Source organism: Ruditapes philippinarum, unplaced genomic scaffold (assembly GCF_026571515.1).
Source record: "Ruditapes philippinarum isolate M1 unplaced genomic scaffold, ASM2657151v2 ctg6443_1_1_1_1, whole genome shotgun sequence".
NCBI lineage: Eukaryota > Metazoa > Mollusca > Bivalvia > Venerida > Veneridae > Ruditapes > Ruditapes philippinarum.
In genome coordinates, this window is record NW_026863992.1 from 18,241 (window position 1) to 43,792 (window position 25,552).

The following is a 25,552-nucleotide window of genomic DNA, read 5'->3' on the forward strand; positions in this document are numbered from 1 at the left end:
AAGAAAGAATGAAAAAATCCCTTTCTGGGCTTCGAAATCTGAATTTTCAATATAGTGACAGTGTTTCTAGCCTATTTGAAATACTTTCAAAAGTGGAGGTTATGCATTTAGGGGTGGTCTCCCCCTAAAAAAGGCCGAAAAAAATCTAAGTCGATTTTCTCAACTGTTCTTTGTTTATTTAAACAGCGAATTTAAATATGAGAAAACTTCTATGATCTCTTGTTAGCACGTCTCCGTAAACTATAAACAATACCTAACTGACGACCATTATGAAAATGTCTGGCTTAAAACTGCACGCTACACCTCCACTTCTTATTGTGAAGCGCTAAATATAGTTAGTTCAGGACTAAAAATAAGGTAAATGTCTCAAAATAAAAGAAGTGACAAACACATGCCTAGAACTATATACCGAGAGAAAGGCCGAAATAAAACACTTGTGCGATATGCCAGGTTGTGAAACGAAAGATATAACAAAAATTTTTTTCTCGAATTAAAAGTGAAAAAAGAAGAACAATAAGAAAACATACACACAATTGCATGTGAATTTCAAAAAGCGGGTCGGTGATTATGGCAGGTAAGTTATGGAGAGAAATGGCAGAATTTTCTGCCAATATCATTAATTTACACAGGAACAAAATACTAAGACTAGCAATAAACACACTAAAATATCCGGAAAGTAAAGGCGCGCACAACACTATCCCAATCATCCAACAAATTAAAAAATAAAACAGAACTTTATCAACAAATTCTTCAAAACGAACTTTTTCTAACTTCTAAAAAGTATCTGGGATGGATAGATAGAAAAAAGGATGTTTTTTTATGACAAACATAGCTCTGACAATCGATGCGTTTTGTCACAATACAAAAAAGTGCCCCTTTTAAATGAAAACAAAATGTTGATGCAGAATTAAAAAGTTTAACCCAGTTTTTTGTGAACTACCCTCATTACATGAAAATAAGGACAGTTTGCACTGTTCATTATTTGCAAGATGGAGATAATAAAATATTGCTTTTTTCACAAATAAAAAAAAAAGTTTTACAAACAAAGCAAGAAAATCAACTTGGAAGTGTTAAGACTGGTGATGCACAAAAATCATTCATTCTTGTTTGTTATCTATTATTCATTTTCAACATGTGCAAATGAAATTATACTTTCGCAACTCATGCATTTATGACTCACTAAGGAAAGTATTTCTTTGACAAAGAAAATCCTTCAAAATATAGTAAATCCCTGAAAGAACAAAAAACAATAAAAATCAAGCTATATTATCTAAGAAATAATGAAAGGAATAATTCAAATATCAATGAGAATACTGCAAATAAGAAAGAAATCGATAAACGCTGTAAATATTAACAGTAACATTCAAGTTACATAAAAAAAGAAATAACTAGACAATCAATCGTACCGCAATGTTTAAATGATCTCCCAGACTGGCATCCATCATGAAAACGCGCATCTACGGCAATATAACACACACGACGTCGTTATGCTTGTCGTCTCTTTACAATGAAAGAATCACCATATGCGGTCGCATTGTATCTAAAAATCACTTAACAACTTTATAACAATTAACAAGTAATTAAAAAAAAAAACACAAAATCTAAAACAATGACACAGTTGTTTAAAGCATTTATTGCATATATAGAAAAAATATAATACGATAACTCAAAAGGCATTAACAATGAACGAAACGACAAAAAGCGAAGAAGGACTATAAACTTTGTATTGTAAATGGAATATTCGATAACGAAATATAATAGTTATAGATGCTAAATAATCGGAATATAAAGTCGAACACTCTACTGATATTACTTCCATAGCCGAAGTGCAATAAAAGAAGATTGTGGACATCATTAAGTCTTCTTGAATGACGCAATGCAAATTCCCTATAAAGTCGAAATGGGTATGTAACAACGTTTTGTGCAAATATGGGCTTAGCCAGTCAATTTCAGTATCCGCATATTGTCCCCGTCATAAATCTATATAGGAATTTTGATGTACAATATCATTCTCAGAATCATTACGTTTTATAGCGTGGATTTGTTGGCCAAGAAATTTCTTACAAATTGAGTCTAAGACTCATAAAACTTTAGAATTGCATTCGATTATCAGTTGGAGATACGTATCTTTTCGTTCAATGCCGAGATATTTGTGGATATCTGTTTCACTGGTGGATGAAATAATGAAGTACGATGCTTCATCAGCTAATACCATGTCGTGTCGTGCATTGGGCACAAAAAGAAAATATTGAAAAAAATAGAACACCATTATACATAAAAGACTAAAAGCAAATTACACAATGTAGTTAAAATAGCGAATTTCAGAAAATACTATAAACAAAAAGAACATAAACATTATGTATTTGAATAAAGGAATCCTATACATACCTTTCACACGCATTGAATTGGATATCGAACACTATAGGTAAACATAACAGAAGGTGACGCATCCTGTAAATAGGAGTTACCGAGAATAAACTGATCAGATCAAGAAATATTTTAACATAGATAAAGATTTTAATCCAATTACACTCATTAAATGTGAAGGTCCTACATTTCAATAAATTTATACAATTACAGTTAACAATGAGCTTTGCATATCTTTACTTTCTTACCATATTTTTTAAATATCAAAGTGACATATTTGTCAATTTAAAGCAAATAAACAGTATTTTCTGCTTCTTGACCAAAAATGTAGATACTGTCAACTAAAGAGATGATACATATTATAAAAACCAATCTTGGATGTAATATTAATACAAATTTTTTTGGGAAAATTCATTTAACACTACCCGATTTTTTTTCTGTGCATTACAAAAACGGATATGCAAAGTTATCATTAAAATTGTCAACAAACAGCTGCGTTTACGGAACTTTTAAGTTGACAATACGTTTTTCTCCTGAAACAAACATAACTTTAATTCATCATTTCAACTATTTCTTACATGTTTTTTTTTTTTTTCATCAATTCAGTGTGATAGGAATTGGCATTCATTAGTCTAAGAATAAGTACGCAATGCACAAACCGAAGTTTTATTACATCTTATAAATAGTTGTTGGAGAAAAAAAGAGAGAATCAAATATATATATATATAAAAACAACATCAATAGCCATTCTTAAAACAAGTGTTATCGCTTATAAAACATATACCACGCCACATATAATGCATCTGCTCATAAAACATCACTATATACACATATTGAATCATAAAGCCAATAAAGTGAAAACCAAATGCTTCGAGAGATAAAAGAACACAAACGTGACTATTGAACAAAGAAATCATTGTCAAGGTCACCTGATTTATACAAAAAGCTGAGCAATGTTGTCTTTATGTAAATAACTAAAATACTAAAAAAATCAAAACACTAACATAATATTAATCCAAACATGTCTATAAATATTGATTTAATAATTGTGCAACGATTTCCTATTCCTAGGGCCAAACCTAAAACAAAAGTCATGTATTCCAAATTGCTTTAGAAAATTTAAGTGTTTAACAAAATTTAACACAACCAAATTCATAAAGTAACAACTGTGGAACAAAATGCATTCTTAACTATTCTTATCCTTCAAAAAAAACATTTTTTTTCTATTTAAGGTAGCGCGATATTTGAATACCCTTGGTAACAAAAGCAAATCAAGCCGGATTTCTTCATATAAAATGCTTTTTTTTACCAAGTTTGTTTGCAATTACTCATCTTAAAAACTGTAGTTACTGTTCAGAGAGAGAGAAACTATTTACTAGATTTAATAACGGTGACCTACACCAAAAAGGCGGTCCAAAAAAGAAACATAGATAAAAACACGGGTCTTCATAAAGCCCTGTGCTACCGAGTAATTACAATTATCTCCATTCATAACTATAACTCTTGTCTTAAATTGCAATACCAAGCCAGCCTTTATTACGCTGCAAATACAAAGTTATGATTACAATATAACATTCCTTATATCAGTTATTGTTCCAGAAACTATTTCCCTTATTCGCAGCTACAGTCATCTTGACCTTGCCCCAGAAGGATTCAAATGCAAATACCAACCTAGGTGCTAAATGCCAAGTTTTGATTACAAGATTTCCATGCTTAAATCCTAGCTATAGCCCGGAAACCATTTTTTCTTTCAGAAACGGCGATCTTGACCTACACCGCACAATTGTCCAAAGGCAAAACCAAACTCAGGCCTTGATTTGAACTTAATTAATACCAAGTTTGATTAAAAAATCTCATTTTTGAATCTAGCTATTTCCGGCAACCAGTTGTTTTACCTCAGAAATGGTAACCTTGATCTTGATCCCTCGGAACAAAATACAATACCAACGTATATCTAGATAAAAGATTACTAAATACTTAATTTGGTTACAATATCTAATTCCTAACTATAGTCATTGACCCGGAAAACCATTTTTCTATTTTTGAGTAACACTGACCTTGACCTTATACTCAGGGGAACCAAAAACAATACAAACCGGGTTTCTACACAAGGTTGCTATACAGACGGTTGATAACAATGTCACATTCCAAATTTAATTATCGTCCGAAAACAATAAAGGAGATCGATCTACCGACGAATGGACCCACCAACAAGTTGATTCCTATATAGCACCCTTAGTTTTGTTTGTGGGATATAAATATGCAAACAGCTTAACTGTCCCATTGTTACGTAGTTATAAAAGAACACATTTTCTTTAAATATTTTTACAATATACACCCTAGCTAGCCCGATCCTTTGACCTGAACTTAGACACCGGGAGCCATAGATGTCACAGTTTTGAAAAAGGAACTCTTCCTCATACAACTAATTGCTCATATTCAGAAGCAGAGGAGAAAATTTTATGTATTTTTACTACAGAATCATTAGGTTTCCCAGCAAACAAACAAACAACAATAAACAAACAAACAAAAAATTCAACAACAACAGACTTCAGAACCTCGAAAACCTGGGGCCGTGGAAGTCACAATTTTGGTAAAATCACCCTATCTCATAATTAAATATGCATTTACTGTGTTTCCTAAAATAACACGGAGCAGAGAAGGCGATTTTTTATTCACTTTTAAAGAAATAATGTACTTTCACTGTATATTCAAGAGGGCCCCGCCCTAGCACAAGGGACCGTCTGCCCGAGGATGAATGTCTAGAAGACTCAAGATTATACAACCAATCAAACATTGATTGAAAATTTAAAAAAGAACTGCATATTTTTATACTAAGCGTCAAACGCAGAGCCACAGGACAAGACTCTTGAATCAACAATTTGTTCAGCCTTATCCAAATGCTTTTGCCAAAGTTTCAAGACAGTGGCCAGAAGCCGAAGGAATGAAAATGTAACAGCATAACCAGCGCAACGACGCCGACAAAAAACGGATAGCATAGGTCACCTGAGAAAATCGAGTTCGCTTTTAAAATATAGTTTGGTTAAATTATATCAACATAACCATAAAACAAACTAATAACAGAGATATCAACCTTATTGGCTCTTATTAACAAATATTTGCGTACTTATATGAGTAATAAAGATATATTACAATAGATAAAATCTATCAGATGCGAATAAACGGTGGTCAGAACTTGAAGAAACAAAGTTAAAGAACAACTTCCAATTGATAACATCTCCAATAAATGTTGCAGAAACGGTGGAGAATGATGTTATATTAGACAAACAAATTACAATCCAAGCTAGTCAAATAATAATCAAGTCTTTGTATATATATTTTGATTGTTTGCAGTTAGACATATGTCCTTATGTCAAATACGATATTATTTAATTCGGGAGTGTGATTAGAGACTCAGATGCTGATTTTAATTCTGACGCATTGTCTGATACTATTTTTCTATAACGTTGACATTTGGTATTAGTGTAAGCAAACGATATATACAGTTTCGAGTGCATAGACGAGGATCAGACCTTAACAGTAATCAAATCATTAATGTCTTCCTGCAAAATTGAATTGTTTCGTCCTGTTGAAAGTCATATCACTTATGCAAGTGTTCTTTTTCAAAACCACAGATCCGGGATAACATGAAGATTGATAGCTCATGCCAACTTCAACTTACCCGAAAAAAACAAGAATAACCCTTCTTATGAAAGTCAATCATCACATGTGTAAACATATCTGAAACAATTATTCTTTGCGATTCCTTTCCTATTGGTTGAATGTCAAAACTGAGTTCAATGGCTGAAAAAATAAATTATATTTTGAATATTATTTTCTTTTCGGGTATGTTTTCTCCTTAGTTAAAACTGATGAAAATATTTTACTTCATTTCAACTATTAACCAACCCAAGAAGTGTGTTTCTGTCAGTTGTGATACGCCGAACTCCTATGTATAGCACATGTTCTGTCTATGTACATTTTCGTGTTATAACGTCTGCAGTGTGCTGAGGAACGGTTGTTGCCAGAGCCCGGTAGGGCGAGGGCTCCAACAGTACCTAGGGACTAGCAGACTTTATAACACGAAATAAACGTGCGTTGACGCTATTATTTAAAAAAAAAATATTCAAGATGTATATTTAATACAAAACACAAACGCTTGGACGGTATGTATCCATTCGACATGTTCTACGTATGCGTTTTATTTCGGGCCCAACTAGCGGGAAATCAAGAGGCCTGAACCTTCGAAATATAATACCAGCTATCCGGAGAATATTATTACCAGAAAATTAACAAAAAACCATTTATCCTCCCAACAAATCAGAAACCGCAGAAATTCAGAATGATTTCAGATTGACGGTAGGACATCAGAATCGTTTTTATTTTAAGCTCATAAGTTTATTGAAGAATATCAGACACAAAACATTATTCTCTCAAAGAAATATAAATAACATCAATATAAACATCAATAAAACAACATTTTCTCATATTCATTTTGTGTTATCTTGTTTTGTAAGTCAATTTGAGGGTTAAACAGAATGACATTTATTTGTTTACATTGACAACTGTCAGTTTCCTAGAAAGGGCGACAACCAAGATTAGCCGCGATGTCTATATCCCGTATTTCCGGCAGAGTTACTTGAATGCTGCTCGTCGTTATGCGATGGAGGCCCTCGAATCAATAATTTAAATATAACGCTTTGGCAAACAGGCCAAATCGTCATTTTTTGTTTGTTTACTTGGCCCTGTATGTATTGCGCATAGGTAAAACCAGGCTATAACAAGAGCGCGTGACTATGTTAACACATGATTTAGGTCCCGTTATAACATGGGCAAAATAGGGAAAAATAGCCGATTTTATGCTATAATATCAATAAATATACATGCTTTATCTATTGATGAAGTAAAGCGAGGTAATACGTGTGCTTTTTGTTTTGGTTAAATTTCGTCATGATTTTGATCCCTTCAATACCTTATCAAGACAAGGCAGACTGAAGGACAGCTTAATTCCCTTCCGGAGCGCAAATGAATGTTTATTTCTATATCTTTAACCAACCATGGCTTGATGAAATGCCATGCATATATTAAGCACATTAACTCATGGTAGTAAGTATTTGTGCTTAGTTATTTCAAATCTTCCATAAAATTAGAAAATTATGAAAGACATTAAACCTTGACCTTTTGGGGTACCAACCTGTATGTTGGGTTCTTAACATCGTGAAATAATGGTGATCAGAGTTACTGCGCTCTGCACATCGTCTCAAACTGGTGATCGCCAAGATATTTCAAATATTTTTTGACACGAAATGTAGACTTTTGAACATTTGACCTTTTAGTGCTACCTTGACTTTTAGAGTAGCAACCAAATTAATGCACTCTGCACATTGTCGCATAATGGTGATCATTTGTTGTGCCAAGTCATTTAAAGAAAAAATCAGCTGCTTCAGAGTTATGCAGAGGACACGTAAATGTTTCAGACTGATGGAACGTCGTACAGAAGGACTGACAGACGGAGGTCATTCCTATAATTCCCTGTCCGCTTTACAGAAAGGGATGCATTTAATTTTTTTTGAATTGTTTATAAATTTAAGAGGGGACATGAAAAATAGATGTTTTATCACTGAACCTTTAACTGAGACCTTGACCTTGAGGGGAGTAACATGATATCATAAAGGTGAATTTTTCTGCCTTTTTTCCGAGCTTTGAAACATTGCAGCCGTTTGCTGAACGAAATGTAGATATTTTAACACTTCGTTTAAGTGTGATCTTCACCTAAGGTGTAGTAATCGTATTAATGCGCTCAGCACATAATTCCATAATTGTTCTCACGTGTGCATGATTTTTTCATTTTTTTTCAGCGGTCTAAAATTTATGGAGCGAAAAAGAAAAGTAGACGTTTGTGCACTTAACCTTAAAGTGTGTCTTTGACCTTGGGTGTAGCAGCATACTTACTGTAACCCAATTTATATTCGCGAATACAAATGTTCGCGTTTGATTTCCGAAAAAAATATTCGCGGATTGGAAAGTCCGATCGGGCCGGAAAATCAATTAGCCGACTATATATCTTCAATAATTGAGGTCATTATTGGTGTCTTAAAAATACCTTCTCGAACAAGGGATCGAACCCTCGCCGAAAATGATATATGAGTCCGCAATCTAACCAACTGAGCTATACAGGCTGTTAAGTTTGACGGGTAAAAATCGATACTAGTATGAAACCATCTTATATTTCACTGTTTGTGATTATGTACACCCAATATTCTTTTGTGATGCTTGATAGGTTTCTTACCATTTCACTCAAACAATTACATTATAGGATCAAAAAAAACAAACAAAAAACAATAGCCTTTTGTGATGCTCGATGGTTTCCCCACTTTGTCAAACGATTTATTCAAACATTTATTTTATAGGGTCCAAACAGGTCGAGGTCACTGGACTTGAGAAGCTGGACTTTTAAAATAAGTGCAAGTACTTTGTATGCATATAATTAGTATAGAAATGTTAATATGAAGAAACTTAAACTGACACATGCTCCGTAAAGTACCCTATACGGAACGTGATTGGCAAAAGGCCTACTAGTATTTCATAAACTGTATTTAAATGTGGACGTTTATTTTGATTGCTATATTGATATTTTGATATCTTTTGATATTTATACAATAGTAGTGGTTTACTAAGTTTGTGTTTTATTGCCTTATGGCAATATTCATAACAATTCATTACTCCCTAACAAGTGGCAGAAAAATTCGAATATATCCGGTCAAGTAGCTTTGCATGAACAACATCTAAAATTAAAATTCCTCTCCAATTTATTCGCGAAATCTTGCAGATTTATTCGCGCAATCAAATATTTTCGCTTCGTGGCCATCCGCGAATAAAGCGAATATTAATTGGTCGCGAATATTCGTTTGGTTACAGTATTGCACCCTGCTCATCGTCTCATTATGGTTCTCACTTATGCCAAGGTATTTTAATAATTTTATTCAGCGGTTTAACAGTTATAAAGCGGACAGAAAATGAAGACTTTTAACACTTGACCTTTACATGTGATATTAAGCTTGTGAAAAATAACCTAATTATAATTGCGCTTTGCACATCGTCGTCTCATAATGGTTCTTACTTTCAAGCTATTTAAAAGATAACGTTCGTGCCTGAAATAATGCACGGAAGGGCACCTGAGGTCTTCCTCCACCAGTAAAGCTTGAACGTCGCGATATGACCTATACTGTGTCGATGTGACGTAAAACCCAAAACAAACAAACAAAAATTTAAAAGATAAAATCAGCGGTTTAAATGTTATGAAGTTGACACGAAATATAGACTTTAAACACTTGACCTTAAAGTGTGACCGTGACCTTAGGGGTAGCAACCACATCATTACGCTCTTCACATCGTCACATAATGGTGCTTACTTTTGTCAACTTTTTTGCAGTTTTAAAGTTATGGAGGAGCCGACACGAGATGTTTAACATTTGAACTTTAAATGTGACCTTGACCTATAGGGTAGCAACCCCATTTTTGCGCTCTGTACATCGTTTTATAATAGTGATCACTTGTGCCAACTTATTTTTTTTAAGACGGAGGTCATTCAAAATCCCGATTAAAATATTAAAACGGCTAATTAAGAAACTTAAAAAAAAAGATTAAAAATGAACATTTTTTCTAGATCCTATAGTAAATAAATGGGTAAAATTTTATAACAATGCACTGATGCGCTATGTTCAATGCAAAACAGTGCCCCTATAGATGGAGACCCGTGTTTATTATAGTCTGGTTCCATGTTTTTGTCCCAGTTAACAGACAATTGTATAGTACATTATTTGTATATAAAAAAAACATTGTATTTCCATTAAACAAATAAAAAAAAGATATTTTGAACAAAACAGAAATTCAAAATGGGTCACGTAGTGTTAAGCTGATTTGCGTGCATGTTTTTATTTACTTGTTTTTTGTTATTCAGGACTAAAGCTTACAAAATAAATTGCGTCATTCTTAAGTAAATTATGCGTATAATTTGAAATCATATAAGAATTGATTGCTTCACAACGAAATAAAAATTTTCAGTTTGAAAAATATTAGAAAGATGAGCAATCCATAGAATTGCCAGTTACAATTACTAAGGCATACAATGCGTACGAATAGGATTATTAAACACATGTCGTAAGGTTCTTTTCAAATGTAGGAATGGTCGTTTATGCCTGTAAGGACATAAAACATACGCCTTGATAAATAAACAAACAAGATAAACAATTTCTGGCGCAAACCAAGAGAAATATTTATATCAAAGTGCATAATTACAGTTCCGAAATACATAAACGATCACAGTGTTAAACATGTCAGTCAAATTTAAATAAACCAAGACCGCGCTTTAATTTGAATATGAGTGAATAGCTTTTTATACCTTGGCTGACATTTGTGATCCGTTCGTAAATTGGGACTATTTACTTGTTGCAATAGACGTATGTTAAAGATATCCGATAGTAGGAAAAATTAAAATTATTCCAACAAACATATTTATACCGGTGTTCGACAAGATTTTGTCAATGTTTGTCTTACCAAAGGAGATTAAACTTGCAATAACCCCATTTACAACGCAAAGTATTTGCTAACATGAAATTCTACAGGATATTACATCCACAATTATTACAATGATATGATGCAAGAGCAAACGCTATGTAGAGTGCTTAATAAAACAATTGATAAATAATCTTTATTACTATCGGCGCAAAGCACCAAATAAAGCCTCATGACTTCTGACGTTAATACAGAGCGGCATCACTGGTATTTATAATACATTCCAGTCAGTTCTGGAAAAACATCCGACGACCTGAAGCCCAGACATCGGTCATGATAAAAGTAGATTTTCTCGAGCAAGAGAAATAACGCAACAAAACGACGCCTAGTACTTTTAGAGAAGAAGACCTTTTAAGCTTTAACTAAATGTTCATAGAAATAATCAATGACTAGCTGTACGGGCATTTTTACTCTAGGACTATAATTTGAATAATATGATAGCGACCTATAACACAACGTTTCATGCAAAATATCTAACCTCTAGCCTTTGACAATTCAAAGAACATGATTTTTAAGCAATTACAATATATATTTAAGGAAAATCTTTGACCGCCAAGACACATTTGACCATAGGGCTAAAAGTTCAACAATTTTTGTAGAGTTTTATTTCGAGAATGTTGCACACACAAAAAATCTACCGTCTATGCCTAGCAAAAATATCTAATGTCTATGCTTAGCACTTAGAGAAGGGGACTTGAAACGTTTTACTATAATATGTAAATAATGATTTACAATTACCCTCGGGAAGTGGTCAATTTTGACCCAGGGGTTAAATTTGAACAATCGTGGTAGTGGTTCACAACGCAATGTTTCATGCCAAGTTTCTAACCTCTAGCCCCTTTTTCAATTCAGATAAGATGAATTTAAAGTTTTTACTTTATACATATTACGAAAATCAATGACACCTGGAGCCGGGCAAATTTCAATGCCAGAGATATGATTAGTATTTTTTTCTTTTGTACAATTTCATTACATTATGCTACATACGATATACATGTATCTAAGCTCTTAGCCTTGCACTCTCAGAGAAAAGATTTTTAAAGAATTTATTCACAAATTAAATTTTAAACCTTCTGTCCAGCAAAACCATTTGAACAATATAAGTAGAGATTTATGCTAAAAACATCCCAGCAGTTTTAATGCCCCCTTCGAAGAAAAGGGGGTATATTGTTTTGTGAATGTTGATTTGTCGGTCTGTCTGTCGGTCTGTTCGTCAGTAGACCACATGGTTTCCGCTGATTATCTTAAAAAAATATTCATCACAAAGTCGTTATATTTCACATGGTAAATTGGCCATAGATAGTAGATGACCCCTATTGATTTTTGGGTCACTATGTCAAAGGTTAAAGTCACAGTAGCTTTGAATGTAAGTATGGTTTCCGCTAATTATCTTGAAAACTATCTATCACAAAGTCTTCATATTTCTTATACTGATTGGTCATAACTTTTAGATGACCTCTATTGATTTTGGGTCACTAGTTCAAAGGTCTAGGTCTCAGGGGCTTAGAAAGGGGGCATATGTGTCATTCCACATTTCTTTTTTTATAGATTTGGACCATTGGTTTCTGTATATATGTATTGACATTTTTAGTGTGTGGGTAGAAATAATATTAATCAGAACGTTTTTCACTAAAATTACTTTATAGTCTCCTATGTGAACGCAAGGAAAAACATTGGAATGAAATAGACTAAACAGGAAATGTTAGAAATATGAAACCGCTCATTAATTAATGGCAACAATCATACTATCTTTTTAATTAGATAGAAATGAAAATAAATTGAACTGACATGTTTCGAAAGAACAAAATTAAGCGACAAAGAGCTAGTAAGGAATACGCAATGACGAGATTGCAGAAAAGGAATGGTGAAACACAATAACATATCTGTGTAATTCATATCTTGATAAGGGCCGAATAAAAAATGATTATTTCACGATTTCCCGCGTTAAAAGGGAAACGCAACGTCAAGAAAATTCCATTACGATCAGACTAACACTAGTAGTGCTTAAGTCATTGTCGAAGGGACAATTACTGAAAATTTTGCAAGGAATCTGAGGCATAAAGTCTCAGTTTTAGTTATTTCTTTTTTTATTTAAAAAAAAACAGGAAGCATACTTTAAAAAGTCAAAAGTTTGCATGTATAATTTCATATGCGGTTTGCAAACTCTCTTAAAATTTCTACGTGTTGTGTGGTCAAAATGTGGTTTTATGCCTTCTGCCGGAAAATAGACAAAGTAGTTGCTTTTATTTTCATTTTAATAATAATGAAAAAAAAATTATACATAAATATACATGATGGTGAAATATAGCGAGTTTACACCTGTGCTTTTTCTTTTGGTCAAATATGTTACTGGTTGGTCGACTTTCATGCCTTATCAACAATATATAAAAGTTGCTATTAAAGAAACTTAAAAAAAATGATTAAGATGTCGTTCTTTTTCCAGAATGATATATTTTCTAGTTTCTTAAGTAGATAATTAATTTCAATGGAAGCGTTTTATGACAATGTAGTGCAAGAACACTTACATCGTTGCTCTTTGTTGAAATTCATACAAGGCAGTGTCCCTTTATAGAGACCCATGCTGATTTAAACCTGGTTCCGTGATTTTTTTTTGTCCCGGTAAACTACCCTATCACATGACATTAGACAATTATGTAGGTCCTTATTTGTATACAGAGATGAGATAACATTGTTTTACCATTCAAAGTAAATGTAAATGAGGATATTAAACATCAAAGCAAGAAATTGGAAAAAGCGTTACAAGTGTTAAGCCTATGTATGTGCATGGTATCATTTAGTTTTGTTTTTATTCTGGACTAAAAATTAAAACTATTAAACTAAAAATATTGACAAATCTACAATTACGATATAACATTTTGTAAGACTTTTGGAGAAAAATATGTAATATCCAGTTTGTTCAGTCCTTAGATCATCAGTATGAGTTTGAGTCATTGACAGTCTCCATTGTTCATAATACTGTTACATTTCGCGCCCGGCATGGGTCAGTGTTTATGTTTTTCTAAAGATTAATTGCGAAATATTATTTACAGGAAAAAAAATCAAATCAAATTTTCATTTAAAAGTGGTTATGTTTGATCAAAACATTCATCTAAAAGATATGAATTGAATACATTGACAGAATTGACATGTTTGTAGAGAAAGGAATAAAAAGAAGTTAAGTTATCAAAATTACATTTGAAAAGATGAGTTTTGCTCGTAAAGTTCACTCATGCTATTGTCATCTTTGCTTTAAACAGTTTCTGAAAAGAACTCAAAATTTTTAGAATGCAATTAATTAACATAGGAATTTTGCTCACCTTTCCAATGTGGCAGAGAAAGATATTCATCGCTAAAATCAGCAGATGTGGGAATGTTGAAATCGCAACGTTCATCACTGTTGTCCGCACAGTCAGAGTATTGATCACACATCCGACGAAGAGGAATACATTTGTTATCACCAGAACACAAAAACGAATCCGTGCAAGACTCTTTAATGGTAAGATAACATGTGTTTATGAATCTTGATTTGATAAAATATTCACATGTTTGTAATAATCGTATTCCGTAACGTATAATATAAAACATTATTTAAATGAAGAATTTCAATGCATTTTGACTATGAACAAACTTTTAGTAACTATAACATTATGATTACTGCTTCTTCATATTTTCATTTGCAACAACTGTTTTTTGCCCCGTACCTCTATGGGTTCGAATTATGCCGACAAGGATTTTGGATTATTTCATGTGAGTTAGCTTTCCAGCTAGCTCACGGAACGTCGGTGGTCCTACTCAGGTGCCCGTTCGTGTCAAAAATAATGCAATGACGGGCACCTGAACTCTTCCACCACAAGAACGGATCATATAAATTTAAACAACCATTACCTTGTTTTATTTACAAACTAGTACAAACAGTGTAACATACGTATGATTTACAGGAGTGATCAATTAGAATAATGGTTTTGTAAATATTTAAAAAAATTGAATTTATCTTATATTGTGCTGGTGTTATCTTTTTCCATTTTTCTCTTTCCACATCCTGAACATGATGTTACATGCGATATTTCTTCACAAAATAATTTTGAATTTTTTTAATCTGATTAATTTCAATAAAGTCAGGTAATTTGTTTTTAATTATCCGCTGTCATTTGTTATTGATGTTGGTATACATTATAAATTTAACATCGTATTTCAATGAAAATACTATGCTCAAATTGATAATTGGAAATATTGGTTACTTTGGCGCGATAATAAAACAAAACCTGTTTTGACTTCACACAAAGAAGATATTTTACGGTGTTAGTCCTACACACTGTAAGTGGACACACTAGAACAATATAGTGTCATTTAAAATCTGGCTTTGTTTATTATCAAAGAACTAGCTTTATTCGTAATAACAAATGCAGATTCCAAACACAAATGATACATTCTTTTATTTTAAAAAGACAGCTTATGTAGGAATTTTAGAGATTTCAATAAATCTCTGCAATAAAAAAGATTCTATTCAAAGATGAGTATAATAAATCTTTAAGTTAATTAGTATAGTTATATAATATCGTATACCAACCACAGTTTTCTTCGTCGCTATTATCAAAACAGTCAGGTATAGCATTACAGTGTTTTTCTGATGGAATGCACTGTTTATTATCACAAGGAAATTCATTTTCATCACAGTTTTGGTATTCTACAAATGTTTATAAAACGATCAATATGCAGTAAAAGTAAAACATGAAAAAATCAAATAAAGTTTGGAATTCTGAATTTGACATGTACTCGAAAGTAAGTTACAAAAATAAATTTTGGTTTTTAACCTTTACATGAAATAACATTTCACAACGTTTTTCTTGAAAAGTTTATGCTTTCAAAATTTTGTTTCATAAAATTATCATTATTGACGTACCCGTGTAGGAAATGTAAGTTTTCGACGTATCCAAAATTACATTATTATTGATAGCACTTATCGGCACTTTGTTCATTTTTATAACGTAAGTTATCATGATGTTCATCATATAGCATTTGTATTTAAAACAATTATATCAATTACCTTAACAATGTACATTATATCCATACGTATATATTAACCCATTTTCCGTGTCTCTAGAAATTTGTTAAAGGCTTGTTAGAATTTAAAAAAAGTAAAATGAAAGTCTTTAAGATCGGACGTCAAGTCAAAAAAAATATATTAAAATATTATTTTTCTGAATTCTAATTTTACTATTTACCACATTTTTCATCTGTACCATCCACACAGTCTGATATAAAATCGCACACGTGACTTAATTTAATACAATGCCCGCCATCACAAGAGAATTCTTGTTTTTCACTTCTAAAAAAGATATTTTTAGTTTTAATTGTTTAATATAGTAATGGTAAAAAAATGTTTTCATAGGGCAGAAAAAATAATTGTTCCCTTTAAACATTTTCTTTCCTTTTTGATAGCAGTCATGTTTTTTTTGAATAGCGGACATTTTTTTTATTTCAAAATTTTTTTTTTATATTTTTTAAACAAAACAGGGGTAGTTTTAAAAAAAGGGAAAAAAAATCCCAAAGGGTCAGTTTTTAAATTCGGGAAAGGGGAAAATTTCCTTTTAAAGTAAACAAATTTAAACAATTATATTTATAAATGAAGTTTTTTAAAGAAATTTAATCATTAACTCTGTTTAATAGATAGCATTCAACATTACAGCTAAACTACAAAGCACCGATCTACCAATTATTTGTTTTAAAACATATTCATTAATTTCAAGTCTGTGCGTAAAAGTAACATCGCATAAACAAACTATTCGTTTGTTTGTTTGTTTCATTTTACGCCATTTCCCAACAGTATCTCAGTCATATAGGCGGGTAGTATCCTTACCATCGTTCCTGGAAAGTTACACCAGTATTAGACTACATCCCTCCGTGCTAAACCTATTCTTTTGAAAAATTCAGAATGTAAATGGGAAATTTTATGGAAATGTGTAAATTCAAAAGACCAAATACCAATTTTATCTTGAGAACAATTGACTTCGTCTGAAGCATCGAGACAATCTATGACGTTATCACATTTAGCTAATGTAGATATCCACTCTTTGCTATGTTCACAGGTGAAATATGCCTCGCGAATTAGTCGTTCAGGCAAATTAGATTGCATCATTTGTTTGCCAATAATCGTGAGATTGTGATCTTTAAACACAAATTCATGAAAATCAATTACCGATTCATGATTACCCAAATATCCCTCACCTGACTTTTTCGGCTCTAAATACATGTAATGTATGAAAACTGGTTTTAAAAAAGCAATTGTTGGTACTGAATTTGAAATGACAATTGTTACTACTATTATTGGGTTTAGAGGTGAAGATTATCATGTTTTCACTACATGATATAGTCAATGTTTATGGATAACAAATGAATCTCCTGACGCAGAGTCAAATGTTACAAAACCGCTATGGAGTGAGCACACTTTGTAAAGGTCTACAGAAATTGGTTCATGCTAAATATCAAAGCTCTACCTTTAGCGGGATCAGAGCGGATATTTGTAAAACACTTTATTTATTTTTTCAGGAAAACCCATGACGCTGGAAGGGGGTCAATTTTACAAAAATCCTATATTTTGAGTAACTGTTGTGGCAGTCAATCCTATGTTTCATGCAAAATATCTTTGCAGGTTCAGGGTTGAGAAAAACTTTAAAAAAATAAACATTAAGTTATAACAATTACACCCGGGTGTGTTTTGACCAATTGTAACCTTTAGCTTGAATAGGTACATATTTGGTTGAGCTCAAACTGATTATGTTTGATGCATAATATACATTTATCTAGCTTCTGTGGTTGTAGAGGATATAAGTAAAGAACGCGCCAATTTCAAACTTGGGGGCAACAGTTTTGAAGGTCGGTTAAGACGACGTTTTCTTAGTAGTTTCTAAAAGAGCTATATTAAATTGCTGTGTTTTGGAGAAGATTATTATTTAAAGAATTAAAAACATTTTTTAAGCTCTAACTTTTTTCATTTTCGTTTTCTTGGCATCAGGCAAATGCACCATTTACACAAAATTTCTTGGAAAAGGGTCACCTACGGATAATTATCCAACTCGTAAAGGAGGAGATAGTGTTTCAATTTAAATTGTGAATAACCATGGACAAGTAAACTTCGTAATCAGTTCATTATTTTTTTCTGGGGCATTTTTTTTTCATTAAAAAATTTATTTTTTAAAAAGGGGATTTATTTTCCCATTTTATTTTTTCTTTTTAATTTAAAACCCAAAAATTGGATTGAAACAGTTATTTTGTTTAACATACAGAATATTCAGAAGATGAATGTTTTAAAAAAATAAGGTGAACAATGTTTGTCACTTTTTCTTTATATATCAAACAATAAAATATAATACTTAGAAAATGGCTAAAATTGTCAATATATTGTGATAGAAAAGCAAGTGTTAATCCAATTTTGCCAATGTGTTAAACGTGCTAATATTTGAGTTTTGAAAATGTTTATTAAAGTATTTTTTAGCTCTTTTATCTTCATACAAATTATTGTATTATATAGTTGTTGTTTCAAACAAACGCATTTCTCTAGGCTCTATAAGATTTATTTGCTGCCAAATAGGGTTACAACACAGTGTGACTTCGTCAACTATCAGAGGGTATATTCAGGCAACTACAATTGACGTTATATGGAAGATTTATCGCCAAGGTGAACTAGCCTATTGAAAACAAATAGTTTCAAAATGTGGGTTGTTGAAGGGAACTAAATATAACATTATCTGAAAATATAAAAAAATCTGAAAGCAAAATTACGAAATAACTGTCAAGTACATTAGCTTATGAAATTAACAAGAAGCGCCACAATGCGACGAAAAGCAGGTTTTGAACCACGAAGTATCGATTTGACAGGAATTAGGAATAAAATATGGCAGTGAAGAAAAAATGATGCTGTTTTTGCACCAACACAGAAAATTGGTTTCTCTAGTTTAATATAAAAATAAAACAGATACCTGAGCATCAATGCCAAGCGGTATTTTCACGTAAGCTACACACATGCCAAGTTAGGTATCAAAGGTCAAAGTGTACGGAAATTATTGAGAAGAAGCTGTAAAATATATTGTAAACAAGTACCTTTTCTTTGCTCTCATATACCTAAGTAGAAATCCCAAGCTGCATCTTAATATAAGCTGCCGACACAGCAAGTTTGGTGTCAATAGGTCACAGCTAATGGAAGTTATTACGTGGAAACATATTTCCGTTGTTAAGGAACAGTGACCTTGACCCTTTTCATAAAAACCTTGCTAGCAATCCCAAGTTGCCTTTTATATTAGTTACACGCATACTATATTTGGTGTCAATAGGTCTCAGCAAACTCAAGTTATTATGCGGAGACCTTATATCTATTTTAAGCAACAGTTGACGCCCGCCGCCAAAGAAGTGTCTTGATACAAGCTACACACATACTTAGTTGTGTGGTCGCAGCAGACTGATAATATTGAGCGAGAACTTAATCTATAATTTTAGCAACAGTTACCTTGACGTTGATCAAACACATCTGGGTGGCAGTCCCAAGCTGCCTCTTGATATAAGCTACCCATACACCAAGTTTGGTGTCAACAGACGTTAGTAAACTTAAGTTATTAAGCGCAAAGCTTATTTCTATTTTTAGAAACAGTGACATTAACCTTGGTCAGAGACACATTGTTAGCAAACCCTAGCTGCCTTTTGATATAAGCTACCCCGGATACACCATGTTTGGTGTCAATAGGCTCCTAACAACTCAAAATATATTGAGCGAAACTGAATTTCTATTTTTAGCAAACATTAACCATTTGACCTTAGTCACGGATATCTAGGTTGCATTCCCAAGCTGCCTCTTGATATAAAGCTACCAGATACCAAGTTTGCGTGTCATGAAGGCCTAAACAAACTAAAGATATTGCGCAAAACACATTTTTAGCAAAAGTGACCTGAACCTTAATCACAGACATCTGGATAGCATGCACAAGCTGCAACATGATATAAGCTACCCATACACCAAGTTTGGTTTCAATAGGCTTAAGCAAACTAAAGTTATTCAGCGGAAACTGGATTTCGTTTTTTAATAACAGTGGCCTTGACTTAAATCACAGACAACTGGATAGCAATCCAAAGCTGCCTCTTGATATAAGATACCTACAATCCGAGTTTGCTGTCAATAGGCCAAAGCAAACTCAAGTTACCGTATAAGTGTTTTTTTCTGCGGTTACTTTATTTCTGCGTTTTCTGTGGTCAGTTTCGGAACCGCAGAAATAAAAACAGCAGAATGTTTCTCTTACCTGCAACGATATGTATCCTACATTATGACATGTTTCGTCTTAAGTAATAACGACTAACAGATTATAAAGGTTAGCGATACGTAAGTATGTTATCTGCGTTTCTAAAGATGTACTTATTGTTAATGATGCTAATTTAAGAATAAAGATATTTCAAGCCATCCCAACTCTTATACTGCTAAATACTCGTTATATACTTTAATTGTCATCTGATTTACGGTAAACCTATATCAATTTTATCAAATTAAATATACAACCGGGGTATATTTTTCACACGACACTTGGGTACCTTTCTATTGTTGCGCATTATATTTCCCTGCAAGCAAACAATATTATTGCTTGTAATTACTTTACAGTTTTGCCCTGACGACGATAAAGAAACGCGAACGTGTACATGCAAATATAATAGATAGTGGTAATGTGACTTAGACTTTGATAAGACGATTCGCAGAATTTAAATCACGTTTAGTCCAAAGAATGTGCCGCAGAAATAAAGTTCACAGAAAAAAAAACACTTTTACGATATTGAGCGGAAACCAAAGTTGACGAAAGCCAACTTCGGCATTACTATAACCCTGTTTTCGTTGCAAACCTGATGAAAAAGCGCAAAGGAATATGCTGGAAACTTTATCTATTACATGAAATGCTTACAGTTAAAATAAAAATTATCACTTCTGGTGAGGCTATCTTTTATTTTGACGGAAGTTATTGACGTGGTAATTCGAGATTCGAAATATCGATGTATGTAAAAATAATGATGAACTCTCAGAAAAATTTCAACCAAATGTTAAAAAAGGCCTTTTTGAGAAAGAAAGACAAATGTTCCCAAGCGTGTCTCCCGAGGAAGAAAAGCCATGACATTCCATCAGAACACCGAATCTAGCCACTCATCTGAAATAAAACTTTTTTTCAAGACAAGCGATGTCGAATCAACTTTAAATCGTCTGAGGTGTGGATGCCAATGTAACCTTATAGTATTTTGGCTTTTTAAAGAAGCGCAAAAACACGCTTGTCAGTCTCAGAAAAAAAGTGTCATGGATCTAATATTGAACATTGAACAATAATATCGTGTTTAATGTAATGGAAACGAAATGCTAACCTTTAAATTTGCTCTGACATGACAGTTCATCCGTAAAGTCTAAGCAGTCAAATGTCCTATCACACCAATTCACTTTCGGTATTAAAGAACCAACGACGCAATTCATCTCGGGTACCTTTTTTTCATGCCGTCTATAGGGGTTACCTTCAACTGACGTTTAAATGAAAATTAAAATCATTTAAACAAATGTTTGCATATCATTAAAATAATAATATGAAAAATAAACAGAAATGTTGCTGTTGTTGCTGTTTGACTTTATATAGTTATTATTTAACATCAACGCAATACTTGTCCTGTGTAGTTTAAAAATTGATGTTACACACATATTTTTTTTATTGAAACGTGCATTCAATTTCCTTAAAATGACGATTAATCGAATAGAAATTTCGACATGGAAAAGAAAACAGCATCTTCAAGGAGTAATAAATTTAATAGTTTTATTATAAGTTTTGACAGACAAATATCAAAATAATGTAAACAAGATGGCCCTTTTATCGCTCAACTGATTAGGAAGGCCCAATTACGTTTTATTTGTGTTGTGTGACCTATGTTTTGACCGCAGATGACCAAAGCAACCTTTCTGACTAAGTTACAGGTTGATACAATATTGATAAATCTTCATTTAAGCATTTTATTTGTGATATAAAACCATAAGATATTGAGTTACAGGATTTTTAAATAAATGGCTGCTATGAAGTGACTCACTGGATGCAATGGAAACTAAGCTCTAGCTTCTGTAGATTTAGGAAAAAAAACTAGATATACCATACTGTATACATAAATGGAAAATCAATGTTCCCCGGGGCAGGGCCAATTTTGACATGATGGCATGAATTGAAAAAATAATGATAAGTTCCAAGACCATCAGATCTATGGTATAACACCATAAATAATGTTGGGTTACAGGGTCTTAACATAGGGCATGACAGTTAAATTGCATTTACAATAATTATAACAGGACAATTGCAACTTACACCAATAGCTTGAACCATAATGTAATCAAGAGGTCTATCATCATTTTGGTAAGTTATAGTTTTACAACTATAGCAAACAGATACACTATCCAGTGTCATATCACCTATGTGTGCGTGCGTGCGTGCGTGCGTGTGTGTGTGTGTTGGTAGATTGACACTCAAGATCACGGCAGAAAGCCACATTGAATTCATCAGAGCACAGTTCAACCACCGCATCGTTCCTAGGCAGGCTGTCAACCAATTTACCAGTACTAGATGACATCACTTTTGCAAGGAACTGAAACGTCTGTACATACCATAGCAGCGGTACAGTGCAAATGATCGAAGACAGGATTTCAAGATCAATCACAACAAACCAACGCCCTACCTATTGAGCTAACCGGATGGCTACTAATCAATCACCTATTAGTCAACTCTTGCTATATATACTGCATTTATTTGAAACATGATTGGGTTAAGGAGGATTTATCAATTTATTTTTAATTACATAAATATTTTCTTCATATCTTAGTTGACCATAAAAATAATCATTAAAAAATCTCAATTATTTTCTTGTTATAAACGCAAAACTTTATTTATTCTAATTAAATTTGTATAACCGTATTCAATCTCTCCTTGGGCAGGGTCGATGTTTACCCTTGGGCTTTTGTTTGAATGACCTTGGTAGACATCAACTATACATCCACTAGAATATACTTCATGCCAAATATCTAAGTTCTACTGATATGGGATTTTCACAAAAATATTTTTTTTAGTTCTACTTTATACATTTATGGAAAATCAATGATGGGTGGTGTCAATTTCGACGCTAGGGCTTCTATTTGACCAAACTTGGTAGACACTTTCTTGAAAATGTTTCATGCCAAATATCTAAGCTCTAGCTCTTACCTTTTTACAGGAAGATAGTTTTTAGGTTTTAGTATATGTATATAATGAAAATCAAAGACCCCCGGGCGGACCAATTTTGAACAGTTTTTGTAGAGTTGCCGTAGATGATGTGACGTACACAATATCTAAGCTCTAGGCCTGACACTTTCAGAGGAGAATTTTTATAAAGATTTCATTTCAAAAATCTACGCTCGGACGCACTGATGCACAGACGTACTTACGGACTATACACGCCGGACAAATTGTGATCACAAAAGCTCACCTTGAGCACTTTCTGCTCAGGTGAGCTAAAATATATTAAGTATATGAATATAACTTGCGTTGCAAAAAGCATGGCTCCCGCATTAATTTCTCAGAGTAACCGACATAACACCATGGAATATCGTGTGCAGAGGGATCCTTACACACAGTTGAATTTTCCAAAGTGCCCCATAAGGCGGAAAAGTTGGTATCAAAATCACGTTTAGCATTGTCAGATAGATTAAACCAATTCTGACAATTTCTACCAGAGTATGGTGATGTCATCAGGTCTTTCATTACATGATTGTTACACTCATCTTTCTCCGTGAAATTACCTAGAAAGCATATTGATTTCCAAATAGATTTATTTTCAATACGAAATATGATTTTAATTTGTCTATGAATTCTAGTTGAGTTTTCAAAGTAGACAAATCAATCATGTTGCTATTAAAGTATTGCAAGACAGACAAACATATTTGCAAAAATTACAACAATGGCGTAGACTAGACAACTAGGCATTGTTTTCGTTTTAACTATCAATAATAAATTTATTTTTGGAATCCCTTTAAACGAATGAATGGAATAATTGAAAGAAATATATGCCACATACTGTCATATAGCTTGGTATCCAATGAAAACGGTTTTTCACAGATGAAAAACCTGACATAGTTATTATAACAATCTTCAGTCTCCCAAAGCTCTTCGGTGTTAAAGTACATGAATGAGGTACGTGAACAATCCCCAGCTGATGGTTGAATTCTTTTCCTGTCATAGCAGTTAACTAATCATTACAAATAATCATATATATTATACTGACATAAATAAGGTTGCGTTTGTAAAATGTTTTTATAGTATCAAAATAGTTCGCATTAAGAATTTGATGTGCAGTCTATTACTGGCGAAATATACCGTTTAAGTTTCAAACTTTCGTTCTTTTCATCATCTTATAGCTTTATCTAATAGTATATGAGTTGAAGGTTTTATAAATCGTAATATTGCACAGAAATGAATAGAAAAACAGAATTTAGCTTTCAATTATTTATTCAGTACATAGGTTTGGGTAAAATTGCACCATCTGCTTTATCTATAAACCAACCAAATTATTTTTATTTTGACAATTCATCGATTACAAATTTAATATAACTTTATACTGATTAGCACTTGAAATAAGTTACATTGTTCTCTGTCTTTGACATTGGCCGAAGTAAACCGATGTTTAGGAGATAGTTTCTTAAAATTATAAACATCAGGGGCCGTATTCACAACTTATCTTAAGTTTTTGTTTGACTTAAATATAAGGTTTTTTTATATTTTGAGATTTTTTCTTAGATTTAAGATAAGAATCTGCAATTTACTTAAGTTGTATTCACAACTATTTTTATCTTAAGTTTTGTCTTAAAATTGACATAATTATAAGTCAGCTACTACCCTATCCTAAAGTTAAGAAATTTCTTAACTTGGCAGTAGATTATCTTAAAAATCGTCGATTACATTGAAAACTTTTTTTTTAACTGCCATAAGATTAATTTTCAAAAATGTACGGCTAGCCTCAACAGTGGGTATAGGCTAGTCGTTAGTGGCTCACATGCGGCTACAACATTTGGCTAGCAGTACGGGTCAATCCGGCTAACCACTGCCTTGTATCTAACTCTAAGAACAGAAATTGATCATTTTAATTGTTAAGGTATCAATATTACAACTGATAACGATCTGCATCACTTCAATTATCATCAGTTTACGATGTTCTGAATTATTTCCATTATAAAAGGTGTATAAAAATACAAGAAAGTACAATTGTAAGCCATGTATAACAATCAATCTGCTTTAAGTAGCAAAAAATTATGTGTAAATTAAACAATTACCATTTATCAATAACAATTATTTAATTCATTAATTTTAACTCTGAAAGTAAAAAAATATAGAAATAATATTAGTAATTGCAAGTTCTATCAATGAAACTGATATTTTGTCATTCTATCTTCAAATAAAATGTAGTCTATAAAAAGTATGCTAAATCAATGCAGAAAATACCCAAACCTTTTTTTCTATCAAAATGAATTTAAGCATGTTTATGAAAATTGAAATATAAGCTGGGACGAATCGTCACAAAAGTGGGGCAATTCATTTTT

At 32.5% G+C, this 25,552-nt stretch overlaps 1 protein-coding gene across 1 annotated transcript in view; it reads right to left on the minus strand.

Annotated features, from left to right (window-relative positions):
- The window catches only part of LOC132724032 (uncharacterized), a 32,376-nt gene extending 15,621 nt beyond the window's left edge, over positions 1-16,755 (minus strand). Inside the window, exons 1-4 of the mRNA XM_060708842.1 lie at positions 16,751-16,755; positions 16,164-16,267; positions 15,509-15,625; positions 14,259-14,429 (exon numbers count right to left, since the gene is read on the minus strand). Coding sequence (XP_060564825.1) covers positions 14,259-14,429; positions 15,509-15,625; positions 16,164-16,267; positions 16,751-16,755 — 397 coding nt within the window. The remainder of the gene's footprint in view (positions 1-14,258; positions 14,430-15,508; positions 15,626-16,163; positions 16,268-16,750) is intronic.
- Between the last annotated feature and the right edge of the window lie 8,797 nt (positions 16,756-25,552).